This window comes from Mustela putorius, unplaced genomic scaffold (assembly GCF_011764305.1).
Source record: "Mustela putorius furo isolate JIRA1106 unplaced genomic scaffold, ASM1176430v1.1 tig00000487_pilon_pilon_pilon, whole genome shotgun sequence".
Classification (NCBI taxonomy): Eukaryota; Metazoa; Chordata; class Mammalia; order Carnivora; family Mustelidae; genus Mustela; species Mustela putorius.
In genome coordinates this window covers 3066000-3080401 of record NW_025421399.1, presented here as the reverse complement: position 1 = coordinate 3080401, position 14402 = coordinate 3066000, and the positions used below count along the sequence as shown (strand labels likewise).

The 14402-nt window shown below is 43.5% G+C and overlaps 1 protein-coding gene across 14 annotated transcripts in view; it reads left to right on the top strand.

Annotated features, from left to right (window-relative positions):
* The window catches only part of GJC1 (gap junction protein gamma 1), a 38218-nt gene extending 29872 nt beyond the window's left edge, over positions 1 to 8346 (top strand). For 11 of the 14 annotated variants that reach the window (XM_004772510.3, XM_045080794.1, XM_045080793.1 and 8 more), the window contains 2 exons: positions 1531 to 1606; positions 3284 to 8346. In XM_004772510.3, coding sequence (XP_004772567.1) covers positions 3304 to 4494 — 1191 coding nt within the window. In that variant the 5' untranslated portion in view covers positions 1531 to 1606; positions 3284 to 3303 and the 3' untranslated portion in view covers positions 4495 to 8346. The remainder of the gene's footprint in view (positions 1 to 1530; positions 1607 to 3283) is intronic. The other 3 variants (XM_045080798.1, XM_045080790.1, XM_045080797.1) reach the window with 1 other exon arrangement.
* The last annotated feature ends 6056 nt before the right edge of the window (positions 8347 to 14402 follow it).

Genomic DNA, 14402 nt, shown 5'->3' with positions numbered 1-14402 from the left:
AATCGCTCTAGGGGCGCCTGGGTGGCTCAGTGGGTTAAAACTCTGCCTTTGGCTCAGGTCATGATCTCAGGGTCCTGGGATCAAGCCCTGCATCGGGCTCTCTGCTCAGTGAGGAGCCTGCTTCCCCCTCTCTCTCTGCCTACTTGTGATCTTTCTGTCAGATGAATAAAATCTTAAAAGAAAAAAAAATCGTTCTAGGTTTTTTCCCTATATCTTAACCCCCTCCCCAGATTTTTCTAAGTTACCATGAACATGTAACACTTATGGATTGTTTTAAATTTATTAAATTAAATGATAGCCAGTGAACAAATTTGCCACCTTATGGATGCCTCTTAGCCACAGCTACTCAGAGCTGGTAGAACTTGATAATAAACAATACTTTATCCTGGGTTGGTTGGTTGGTTTGTTTTTAAGATTTTTTTTTTTTTTTTTAAGATTTTATTTATTTGAGAGAGAGACCGTGAGAGAGAGCATGAGAGGGGAGAAAGTCAGAGGGAGAAGCAGACTCTCCAAGGAGCAGGGAGCCTGAAGGTGGGACTCAATCCCAGGACTCTGGGATCATGACCTGAGCTGAAGGCAGTACCTTAACCAACTGAGCCACCCAGGCGCCCTTTAAGATTTTATTTTTAAGTAATTTCTATACCCAGCACAGGGTTGAACCCATAACCCTGAGATCAGGAGTTGCATAGTTCACCACCTGAGCCAGCCAGGCGCCCCTGGGACTTACTTTATTTTATTTTTTTAATCACAGTACAGATGCAGGTGTTTTCTTTCTGTGAGCAGTTTCTTTGTGTGAATTTATAAATCACCCCATGTGGATTCGGATGTCCCAGTGACTGAGAGCCAGCTGTTGGGTGTTTTAACTAAACAGCTTACTCCCAGTTGGCCGCTTAAATCCCGGTGAGAGGTATTAGCTGCTCAGAGCATCCAGGGTGAAGAGTTTCACAAGGCTTTTTGTGACCTGTTTTAAATTTGTTGAGATTTTTCTGCCTTGGCTTTTTCCTATAGGTGCCAGAGTTGATCTGCTTCAGATTTCCAGAAATGACTCATCTTCCTGTCATATTTTCTTAGACTACAATGACTTAAGATTATCTCTGGGTTCCTTTTAAACATAGTTTTTTTTTTCTGCATGCACTGGGAGGAATAAACAGTGGTATTGAAATTCAAGCCTGGGGCGCCTGGGTGGCTCAATGGGCTAAGTAAGCCTCTGCCTTCGTTCTGCTCAGGTCAGGATCTCAGGGTCCTGGAATCGAGTCCCGCGTCGGGGTCTCTGCTCAGCAGGGAGCGTGATTCCCTCTCTCTCTCTCTGCCTGCCTCTCTGTCTACTTGTGATCTCTGTCAAATAAACAAATAAAATCTTTAAAAAAAAAAGAAAAAGAAAGAAAGAAATTCAAGCCTGTTTCTAGCTCATGCTGGTTGATTCCTGCGCTCCATAGAAAACTTCATTTCTTCCTGAAAATGGCACTTTAATGATTCATTATTTTCTATGGGAGGAAGCTTGTGACCTTCTTTTGTCTTTTTTCCTTCCAGAGGGAATCTGGAAAAGTTGTAAGCAAAACATCATTTGTCTAAGAAAGTACTGGGTAACAGAAGTTCTGGATAACAGGTAAAGCATAAACTTCAATCATGCTGATAATCACCGATAATCTGCAAAAGTAAACTGGAGAGAGAAGTGTGCTTTGTGTCAGGTGTTGCGTTAGGGATTTTAATTTTTTTTTTTTAAGATTTTATTTATTTATTTTTAAAGATTTTATTTATTTATCTGATAGATCACAAGAAGGCAAAGAGGCAAGCAGGGCCGCGGCGGGGAGGCTGGTTCCCCGCTGAGCAGAGAACCCGATGTGGGGCTTGGGGCCCTGAGATCACGACCTGAGCTGAAGGGGCAGAGACCCAATCCACTGAGCCACCCAGGTGCCCCAAGATTTTATTTTTATTTGAGAGAGAGTGAGAAAACACGAGAGGGGAGAAGGTCATAGGGAGAAGCAGGCTCCCTGTGGAGTTGGGAACCCAATGCGGACCCAGTCCTGGGTCTCCAGGATCATGACCTGAGCCAAAGGCAGTGGCCCAACCAACTAAGCCAACCAGGCGCCCTGTATTAGGAATTTTATATACATCACCTCATTTAGATGATTTTTAGTAGGATTCTGGACAGAGATCTAAGACTCTCAGAATAAAGCTGTCCTTGAAAACGCAGTTTCAGGGGCACCTGGGTGGCTCAGTGGGTTAAGCCTCTGCTTTCAGCTCAGATCATGATCTCAGGGTCCTGGCATCAGACTCTGCTCAGCGGGGAGCCTGCTTCCCCTTCTCTTTGGCTTCCTCTCTGCCTTCTTGTGATATCTCTCTCTCTCTGTGTCAAGTAAAGAAATAATTTAAAAAAGAATTTTTTTTTTAAATGCTGTTTCAAATGGATTTGCCTGTTGATTGGATTTAATGTCCTCAATTCAGTTTGGAAACATTTTTAACATCTACCAAAAACAAAGTACAGCAACATAGAGAATCCTAGAATCTGTTATGCTGTGCAGCCCAGCTAGGGAGTGACTTCCCAGTTCCTTTCTGTCTTTTGTTTTAGTTCTTGATCGTTGCCAGTTATTTGCAGCTGTATCATCTCCTTAATTCTTTCTAATACTTTGTCACCAGGTCTAAAATTTAAATTTCCTCATACAGTGCCTCTTTACAATGGAGTCCAGCTCAAGTGTCCACATTATGCCTGTTTGTTTGTTTGTTTGTTTGTTTTTAAGATTTTATTTATTTATTTGACAGACAGAGAGTGAGAGAGCACAAGCAGGGGGGTGTGGCAGGCAGAGGGAGAAGGAGAAGCAGGCTCCCTGCTGAGCTGGGGGAACCTGATTTGGGACTCGAACCCAGGACCCCAGGATCGTGACCTGAGCTGGAGGCAGTTGCTTAACCAACTGAGCCACCCAGGCGCCCTCCACATTATGTTTTTAGTGATAATCTCACCATGACTGAACAGAATAAGCTACACTTTGTTCTTTTTTCTTATTTATATCTCACAAATAAGTCTTATGACATGATAGTACACATAAAGAATCCAGTATGTTGAGTCTGAGAAATATATCTCAGATGGTAGCTACAATTTGACCTTTGGGACAAGGGAAGACCGGAAAGCCAGCCAGACTTCCTAGTGTTCTGCAGCCCCAAACAAGTGCTCACAGACTGAGCTGTATTATTTATTCTATGTGAGATAGTGGAGCGTGAGGTGCTCTTCATGCTATCATTTTAATAATTTGTTGATTTTCCTTTGGGGTTTTTCCATTTTTATCAGGGCAAAGCAGTTCGGTCACCATGAGCTGGAGCTTCCTGACACGCCTGCTAGAGGAGATCCACAACCATTCGACATTTGTAGGGAAGATCTGGCTCACTGTACTGATTGTCTTCCGGATTGTCCTTACGGCTGTAGGAGGGGAGTCCATCTATTATGATGAGCAAAGCAAATTTGTATGTAACACAGAGCAGCCAGGCTGCGAGAACGTCTGCTATGATGCCTTCGCACCCCTCTCCCATGTGCGCTTCTGGGTATTCCAGATCATCCTGGTGGCAACCCCATCTGTGATGTACCTGGGCTACGCCATCCACAAGATCGCCAAGATGGAGCACGGAGAAGCAGACAAGAAGGCGGCTCGGAGCAAACCCTATGCCATGCGTTGGAAACAGCACCGGGCTCTGGAGGAAACAGAAGAGGACCATGAAGAGGATCCCATGATGTATCCGGAAATGGAATTGGAGAGTGAAAAAGAAAATAAGGAGCAGAACCAACCTAAACCCAAGCATGATGGCCGACGGCGGATTCGGGAAGATGGACTTATGAAAATCTACGTGCTGCAGTTGCTGGCAAGGACCGTGTTTGAGGTGGGTTTTCTGATAGGGCAGTATTTCCTGTATGGCTTCCAAGTCCACCCATTTTATGTGTGCAGCAGACTTCCTTGTCCTCATAAAATCGACTGCTTTATATCTAGGCCCACTGAAAAGACCATCTTCCTTCTAATAATGTATGGTGTTACAGGCCTTTGCCTATTGCTTAACATTTGGGAAATGCTTCATTTAGGGTTTGGGACAATTCGAGACTCGCTAAACAGTAAAAGGAGGGAACTGGAAGATCCGGGTGCTTATAATTACCCTTTCACTTGGAATACTCCATCTGCTCCCCCTGGCTATAACATTGCCGTCAAACCAGATCAGATACAGTACACCGAACTGTCCAACGCTAAGATCGCCTACAAGCAAAACAAGGCCAACATCGCCCAGGAACAACAGTATGGCAGCCATGAGGAGAACCTCCCAGCCGACCTGGAGACTCTGCAGCGGGAGATCAGAATGGCCCAGGAACGCTTGGATCTCGCAATCCAGGCCTACAGTCACCAAAACAACCCCCATGGACCCCGAGAAAAAAAAGCCAAAGCAGGGTCCAAAGCTGGGTCCAACAAGAGCAGTGCTAGTAGCAAATCAGGGGATGGGAAGACCTCCGTCTGGATTTAATCTTGGCAGGGCTTGAAACCAGTGCTTTTCATAGTTCATGGTAAGCAGCGGCTCACTGAATAATGACTTCCATTGAGTAAACATTTGGCTCTGGTTATCTTCAGGGATGCTGTTGGCTTGTGATCCAAGCTCAGGGGACTCTGAAAGCGGGGCTGGGACAAGGGGAAGAAAAGGGGGAAACACAGTGTTCCTGGGCACATATTCCAGCAATAATACAGTTATGGAACTTTACATTTATGTCTTCCAGATCTGGAAAAGAACAGATATATTTAAATCATTCTTGTTGAAAAGTTTTTGTATGTACAGTATTATGGTACTTTTTTTAGTATGAGAATTTTTTTTGTATTTGTATATTGGACCACTGTAGTTATACTTTTATATTAAAGGAAAAAAAATCCTTAAGGTAATGCCTACTAGGCTAGTGTTATTACTTTTCAGCAAATGCAACCCTGGGTTTAAAGGTTTCATAGATGCTACACCTAATAAAAGTGCCTCTTGTGTTGCCAGGAAGAGTTCAGATATGTAAGGAGCCAGAGGAGGAAGCATCAGTTCTTAGTCTTGGAAAGAAAGTCCGCAGTAGCAGGAGGCTCGGGTCTTTTCTCCTTTACTTAAGAGGTTCTTGAGTCTCGTTCATGTACCGAGACTTGTATCTCATCTTTGAAAACCTATTTGTGTTTTCAAAGGATATAAATGATTCCCTGCAAGAATCCTGTAGTTATCAAGCATTACCAGCATTTCCCTTGGTGGTGTGTATATAATTTAAGTTCTTTCAAAAGGCTTGCAGACAGAGGTATCTCCAGCCTGGTAGCAGTGCTGCAGAGTCCCTGTCCTGTTGCACAGCGAAGCGTCAGAAATGAGCCCCACCACACTGCAGTTCAGTTGTGCACCTGATTTGCCTGAAATCTCTACCTAGAAACCTGCCTCTTGGGTTGCTCAAGAAACCAGTGATGGATATTTTCTTTACATATTAACATTAGAAATATAAAAATTCCCCTATAGGCTAAGAAAACTCAGAGCTTCTTGCACTGTGAATGGCAGAAGGCCTAAATCTGAATTCAATAAGTTTTTATAATTTACTGTAAAACTTAAAATTTCTATACTTCTGCCAGTGTGGATTTCTGTGTGGAAACCAGTGAGGACAGGGATTCTGCCTGTAAATAGACCTAAAGAGAATTTCAGTATTTATTCCTTATAGGCATATCTGTTTGTTAATGACTAGCATGAGGGTTCACCCCTAATTTGTAGTATTTTATTGCTGTTTTCCGACCTGGATTATGTTGGAGAGCTTTGCTCTCGCATCACGTTCACATTATTTGTCTCTGAGTGTATAAGCATCTGAGTAAGAATTTGGTAAAGATTTAAAGGAAGGGGCTTTTGCTTCCCAGGGAGCATTTCCGTTTGAGTGTGTCACTCTCCTAAGACGAAGCAAGCCACCTCTGACTTTGGAATTCCCAAAGTATTACTTTTATGTCTTAGTTTTAAAACATCAGTTCTTTATTATTTAGGAGAATCCTGGAGCAGCACCCTTAGGTCATTCCTTTTTCATTTCTTTCTTTCTTTGTTCTACTCAGTAGAAAATTTAAAATGATCTTCTAGCCATGCGTTAACCCTTATTTTGCTTTTCTTTTCTTTTCTTTTTTTTTTTTTTAATCTATAAATTTTAGCCCAGAGAAGCTCCTTAGAATCTCTAAACGTCTTAAGCAGGAAGGAAACTCAGGTGAGACTAAAAGGGAATTTTCAAAGAACAGGAGACCTGATGTCTTGGATGATTAGTAAACACGCATAGTTTCCTTCATACTACATGTTTTATAAGGAAATTCAAGTGATTCTTCTTAGAAAACAAGCAAGATTTTAAACACCAAAGCTTAGCTAAGATGAAGAGCCATCAGTTCATTCTTGTGTCTCTAGAGCTTCAAGGAGATTTCTTAATCAAAGGACAGAAAACACACAGACACTCGCATCCATCTACACAGAGCCTGAAGGAGAACAGAGTGGCTTCGCCAGCGGAAAGGTTGGGGACTCGGGAGTGACCGAGAGGGAAAGGAGCCGAGCAGAAATGCCAGGCAAAGACGTGCGGCGCCAGGAGCATCCACTTAGTTCCTGCACACAGTGCCCTGGGCGTTTCTTCTTGGCTTGTTCCGAGGAGAATGTTATTTTGTATCTGGATAATTTCTTCAACATCTAAGTCACTTCACATGTACACACACTTTAAAAACCCATTTTTTTTTTTTAATTCTCTGGCCAGAGCTTTAATTATGACATGGAGTTCCCAACCCTCACTGCTTTCCTGGTACATGTCTTTCAGCCTTTGAACATGGGAGTTGGCCAAAGCCATTTTCACCTCATGGCATGTCACGTACCTCCATTAGGAAGACAGCCCTACCAGTGTCTACCTTAACCCATTAATTGGGTTGACGTTGACTCTATTAAAAATGCTGTTCTGGTTATTCTGGAACGTGCAGTTATTAGTATAAAAAGCGTGTGAGCAGTATTTTTTTTCATACCAAAATCCTGTTCCTTTGGATTGCCGCATCGACCTGCTCTGTCTGTCCTGTGACCTCTACTTTTCTAAATTGTTAAGGTCTTAGTCTTCCCACACCAGAACTAGGGAACAGTCAACACATTTATATTTCTTAACACGGTATTAGAATTATTCAGATGTGGTGTGTCTTTTTGCTCATCATCTGTGTTAAAATCTGTTATTCAGAAGAGATTATAAAACAGACTTCTTTCTTAGTCAAACTGAAAGGGAGAATTAGAATACATTTTTGCTAAGAATTGTTAATGTTTGCTTTGTGGCTTCATCTTCGCTTATGACTTCATTTTTCCTGTCTCTATATTTGCTTACTTAAACCCACAAGTGTGTTACCTCATTCGAAGTCATTCTTCTGGGGATTTTCCTTGACTAATATCTCTAGAATTACTTTTTGATAAAAATGAACTTTGCCATCTAAAATATGTTTCACGGTCCCAACAACTCTTACCCATCTGTCTTTCAGAAGGACACCTATGTCTTTAAAGAGAAAAAATGTCATCATTTGGTACCTTAACTCTGTCATTTCTCCATGGTATGAAATTAAGCAGTTTATTCGCCCTTTCCAAGTTTCGGGAGCTGCTTGCTTCTCCAAAATGTTATGTAGTTAGACCCTCTGGTAAAAGATACTAAAAAAATCATCTATGGGTCATTTGTCTGAACTGGAGCTTCAAGGAAAAGAGAGTTGACAGAAGAGCTTGACAGTAGTAAGACATCCTTCAGTGCTCTCCATCTCGGGCGTCAGTGATGGTTTGAAACACTCGCTTGAAGCAGTCTATACCAAGAATGGACTTCAGTGTTAACTCCCGTTAGTCATACCAATGCTTTGCCCTTTCAGCTTATAAATGTCTGTGTTTTATTCCTCTGTCTCATATAAGAGACCGTACACCTCTAAAAATGACATCCATAGTTTATGATAAATTTTTGGCCAACCAGCTTTCAGTAAAAGGCAAGTATGTTCTACTTGAACCTACTTCAAGAACCTTTTTATAAAAGGGTCTTTTCTGACTGAAGAAAAGCACCTGAAGTCAAAGATACACAGTTGCTAGTCATTTTGATTGGAAGATTCCAAATATTAGATTAATTGTATCTCCATAAAATCATGTACTCTCATGAAGGGTCTTACCACCTGAAAATAAGAAAGCCCCGGCGCCTATACAGTATTTGGAAATAAAACTTCAGTTCACCTCTATACCCTAAATCTGTAATAACTCGTAGTCACCATCAAATGTTAGAACCATTAGGTTGAATTGCATACTTGTCACTCATTCTGGCCACAGATCATGGAGAGATTAAAAGATTTTATTTGTTGTCCCTGATGCAATTGTGTTGTTCTTAATAATGATGTTGAGTTTGGGTCATGCATATTCCACCTTAATAGTCATAACTTAAAGAAGCAATCCATAGTATTGCAAAATACAGGAGTCCAAACAAACAAAAGAAAATCTTACTCCCATGCAAAACCTCTACAGAAGTAAAAGGAGTAAGCATTTTGCATTTCAGGATTGGCTTGTTGAGCCAGCCAAGACCTTTGGCTATATGCTTCCAAGATTGGAAATGTTTTTTATTATACTGTTTTGGGTTTTGTTTTGTTTTTTAAGATTTTATTTATTTGACAGAGACCATGAGAGAAGGAACACAAGTTGGGGGTGGGGGGAGCTGGAGAGGGAGAAGCAGGCTTCCCTCCCACTAAACAGGGAGCCCGATGAGGGGGCTCGATCCCCCATATAGCAATCATAAGCTATAATTTCCCATATGCAGTTATTCTCAAGCAGAATGAAAAAAGTTCACTTGATAGTAAAGATGGGAGCCCAGTTCACCGCCACATGCTCTTCAAGGACTTTCTGAAGCCTCCCCCACAATATGCCTGACATCAGGCTATAGCTATAAACCCGTAACTCCAAAAGTAACACCATTTTAAGGAAGGCGCTAGAAAGAGCTGTCCTCCCGTCGCCACTCTTATGCAATCAGTATACTTACTGTTATAACACACTTTGGGTTGTAGTGTGGTTTTAATTATTTAAGCCAAGTAGAGAATATTTCATGTTTTTATGAAATACTTTCGTTGAGAAGTCTAATTTTATTTTAATCTTAGCATCTTGCTCTCATATGGTTGAATATTTCTCTTTCGTTTCCACTTGGTTTGATGGGTATCCCCCCCCCACGATATATACTTTGCCTTTTCCCTAATCAGTAGTTATAATTTGCACAAATTTTTTTCTATTATGAGAGTCAAGATTTATTTGTACAGTTTTGGTATATAAACGCAGGCTTTGGAGATTTCTTTGGCAGTTCTATGAGGGCTTTGGTTCCTTTAAAAATCTGCATAGCAGTGACTCAAATAAGTTTTATCTTTTACCCCCCGCCCCAAAAAAAAAGACCCTGGAATCATGACCTGAGCTGAAAGCAGACAATTAACAACTGAGCCACCCAATTTTACTCTCCTTTCGTATTCTCACTTGTGTTTTCTTTAATAAAGCTCTTAGAGAAGTCTCTTCCCCAGGCACTAAGTATTAGATGTGGTTAACATACGGATATGAAAAAGGTAGCTAAGACCTTCAGTTATTTAAGGTAATTTAAATGTAAGCTTCAGGGGCGCCTGGGTGGCTCAGTGGGTTAAGCCGCTGCCTTCGGCTCAGGTCATGATCTCAGGGTCCTGGGATCAAGTCCCGCATCGGGCTCCTTTCTCTCTCTCTCTCTGCCTGCCTCTCTGCCTACTTGTGATCTCTCTCTGTCAAATAAATAAATAAAATCTTTTTAAAAAATAAATAAATAAATGTGAAATTCATCTCTTAACCAGCAATCGAAGGTCATGTGGTGTGCAGCTTAGATGTTGTATGAACAGCTAAAGAATTACCATTCTAGTGCCAGAGATCACCCAATGCTAATTTTGTTCTGTATGTTGATGTAAAACTTAGTGGTGGGACAGACTGCTCGTGGCCACGTCTCGTGAAGACGAGTCTGCCACATACAGTTAAGATTAATTCGTGGTCAGTGCATCTTTTCCCAAACTTGAAAACTCAGCTGCCAGTAAGTATCATAATGAGTATTTACCCCATTCTTTGTGTAAAATAGTACCTGAGAGCTTAATGGTTTGTGCAGAAAACCTGATACGAAAACCTGTGGACCTGGCATTGCACAGTAAATTGATCTCAGTGGGAATGCACGACCAGGAAGATATCCAAGTAGATGTTTGGGCTCAAAACCTGCCCTTTTCCACAGCTGAGTTACAACCCCTGGCAGTGCTGTGGCTGTATGGACGGGCTTATTTCTGGCATCCTAATCCGGGAAGGATGAGGTCTAAGCATAGAAACTGGGATCACACCCTGTCTCAGGCTCCCTTTCGTTCTCAGGGCCTTTACTCCGGGAGGAGCGCCTTCTGGAGGGCTGTTTCCCACAGACCCAGCCCAATCTTGGTATGGCTAATCTGCCCTCTGCGGGAAGTGCAGGAGAGAGTAGCATCTGTTGCAAGCGTGGCCTCTGTTCCCCCAGACACAGGAGATTGGCTGGTAGGTCATGCACAGAGCGCACCCTCAGCAGCACAGATTGTAAACTGGTCAGCCAACCATATTTGGTAATGAACTTGTGAGCTGTTGGGAAAGCTGTCCAAGCAGGGAAGGCCCTCTCTTCCTTCTGAAAGTGGATTCTTTGGCAGATTTGCTATCAGAGCAGAAACTAACACCTGGATAAGGTGTCCTCAGAGTTAAAAATCTTTGCTACATGGAGTTTAAAACTATTTCTAGGGCTTATATAAATTATAATATACAATAGTTCATGGGTTTTCTCTCCTTTGGTTACCTCAAATTTGGAAGCACGTTACCCAGGGGCGTGAAAAATTTGGAGGTTGAGGCAGAGCTGAGAACAGAATCCTGGTCTACAGAGTGGCTCTGTCTAGCACCCTTGGAGCTTTTCCTGGAGGGGCAGAAGCTGCTGATGGGGCTTCCTCATGGGGGCAGGCGGGTCTGGGTCTGTGGATCTTTGCTGCGGGAACCTTGCTGTCTAGAGCGTGTTTTCCAAATGTGACCATTGAGCCGCCTGTGGAAGAAACAGGAATGCCTATTAAAATGTAGGTTCCAAGGCGCCTGGGTGGCTCAGTCAGTAAGCATCTGCCTTCGACTCAGGTCTTGATCCCAGGGTCCAGGAATCGAGCCCTGCATTGGGCTTCCTGCCCAGTGGGAAGCCTGCTTCTCCCTCTCCCATTCCCACTGCTTGTATTTCCTCTCTCTGTGTGTCAAATAAATAAATAAAATCTTTAAAATAAAATGTAGGTTCCTTGGATACATCTCAGGCCTTCGTAATCAGATCTAAGTTCTCTAGGCAGTTGTTTAAAAATCTTTTAAGGTAGGGGTGCCTGTGTAGCTCAGTGGGTTAGAGCCTCTGTCTTGAGCTCAGGTCATGATCCCAGGGTTCTGGGAGTAAGCCCTACATCAGGCTCTCTGCTCAACCAGGCACCTGCTTCCCCCTCTCTCTCTGCCTGCCTCTGCCTACTTGTGATCTCTGTCTGTCAAATAAATAAATAGAACATTAAAAAAAATATTTTAAGGTAGAATTTCACATGTGGTGAAATTCACTACTTAGTATATAGTTGCAAATGCATACGGTTGAGTAACCACCCCTGGAAGGTACAGAATAGGTGCCTCACCCAACAATTTTCTGTATATAATAATCACATTAAGTTTTGAGAACCACTGATCTTGGGAAAAAGAAACAAAAACTTCAAGTGTGTGCCAGGGTGAAAGGGAGAGGGTTTATTTTGAATGGTCTCCTTTCCAGGTTTAGACCTGGCATTGCTCAGGAGCCCACAATGCCTGATGGCCTGGAGTGGAGCACTGTAGAGTGATGGGCAGAAGAAGCCGTAAGGGACTTGCAGGGGCTGGGTGCTGGGAAGCATGTGGTCCTGGACTAGATGCAGAAGTGTTTTAAAATCTCGTGCAGTACAGACTCCGACTTCCACTTTATGGCTATGACGAGCCGCACGTAAAGAGACTCCTCTCCCCTTCTGTGTCATGAGTTGGTATCATTACTTAGAAGTTCCCCCACCCTACGTTGAATGGCATCTTTGAGGAAATGAGAAATGGGAAGTGACTCAGGAGTGGAAAATGAGAAAAAGAGAAGATGACATGGTGACAGGCATTCGCTGTCGGTTGGCTTTCTCCTGCCCTCTCAATCCTGAGGAAATGGCACAGCATTTCCTTGCCCTGTCCTTGACACGGTAGGCCTATTTTCTACTAGATTCAGGGATTGTGAGAGAAAACCCAAGGAAGCCCACTGCTAGTGCCTGGAGGAAAAGCTGACCGGATTCCCTCTTTACCCTCGGCCGAACCTTCCACAAGTATCCTTGTCTGCTCTGCTCTCTGGGGCCATCACAGAGGGCACGGCTGGCTGACAGCCTTAAACCCCAGGCAAGGCAGAGCCAAGCAACTGTTCATAACCGATTTCCCTGCACAGCCAGTGACCTGAATGGGACCTGACCATGGGGAAAAATGATACAGAACTAGATCGCTTTTTTTTCCAATTTTATTTTTAGTTTGTGTAGTCCTGTGAAAGTGAAATTTTATCTTTGCACTGGGAACATTGAAAAGCACTGACAGGGAGCCCCTTTGGCCTGGCCCATTTTTCTGAAAGCACGTTGCAGCTGTGGCTTGTGCCCAGCAGGCAGAGACGGATGTTCGATTCTGTACCCAGGTGCTGTGGACAGCAGTGACAGGCCCCAGCCTCTGCAGAATGGTCTGCATGAGGATTGGGGCTCCTTGAGATGCCTTTAAAGGCAAAAGCCCTGGAAATAGGGTAAGTGCAAATTGTCAGCAGATTGTTTACTTCACGTTCTGCTGGGAAAATGATCGTGGACAAAGTCTGCAGCGTTTGACCCCATCTCGATCATAGACCAGCTTGCGATGATGCTGCTTGATTCCAGCGGTCGGTCTGCTTTTGGGGACTCGTTGGCCTAGAAGAGACAGCGTGGGGTGGGGACTGCTTTTCCTCTCATTTAACTCATTGCCCTTAGGCAGTGAGTGGCCACTCAAGCTGGCTCTTCGGAGTAGTCTCCATGAACCTGGGAAGAAATAGGAGAGGGAAGGGCCAAGCTTGCACCGTGGGGCTGGGGTGTTGTGGTCAGGAGGGATCTGATGTGCCCGAGCACAACCAGGGACTGCCAGAGAAGACTGAATAGATCAGCATAGGTTGGCCTGAAATACATGGCCTGGCCAGGAACCCATTACCTTTGGCTTAGGGTTGCCAGATAAAACACACGACGCCTCGTTAAATTTGAAGTTCAAATCCACAACGAATCGGTTTTTATATATCGTATCTTATATACAGGAAATACTGATATGTTCAAAATTATTTGTCATTTTTCCAAAATTCAAACGTTACTGAGTGTCCTATGTTATTTGCTAAAACTAGCAACACCGTCTTGATTGGACTCAGGCACGGGTTCTGAGGCTGGTAACAGAGGATGGAAAAGGCTTTTAGTCTGGGACACCTGGGTGGCTCATTTGGTTAAGCATCTGCCTTTGGCTCATCATGATCCCTGGGTCCTGAGATTGAGTCCTGCTGAGAAGGGAGCCTGGTTCTCCCTCTGCCTGTCGTTTCCCTGGCTTGTGCACTCTCACTCTCTCTTGACAAATAAATAAAACCTTTAAAAAAAAAAAAAAAAAAAAGCCTTTAGTCAACTATTAGAAAAACCGCAAGCATAAGCACTGTGCCAAGTCTGAGCCCTTGATGAGGAAAGGTAAGAAATCATGCTCCCAGTACACAGTGTGTTTTGGACTTCCCTGTTTATAGCAATTCTTCTCTAATGCAAACCATTTTTTGGTTCTGTGATTTTATCAGCAATTTACTAGCCATATCAACCCAAACTCGGGCCAGCAACCAGCCTGCTTTTTATTTTATTTTATTTTAAAGATTTTATTTATTTATTTGACAGAGAGAGATCACAAGTAGGCAGAGTGGCAGGCAGAGAGAGAGAGGAGGAAGCAGGCTCCCCGCTGAGCAGAGAGCCCGATGCGGGACTCGATCCCAGGACCCTGAGATCATGACCCGAGCCGAAGGCAGCGGCTCAACCCACTGAGCCACCCAGGCGCCCAACCAGCCTGCTTTTTAAAAAACTCATTTATTGGGATACTTGGCTGCTTCAGTCAGTAGAGATGTGACTTTTGATTTGAGGGTTGTGAATCTGAGCCCTACTTTGGACAGAGAGCTTTAAAAAAAAATGGGGGGGCACCTGAGTGGCTCAGTCTGTTAAGCATCCGACTCCTGATTTTGGCTCCAGTCGTGATCTCAGAGTTACAAGATCAAGGCCCTCGTCAGGCTCTGTACTGAGTGTGGAGCCTGCTTAAGAACCTCTCCCTCTAGGGCACCTGGGTGGCTCAGTTGT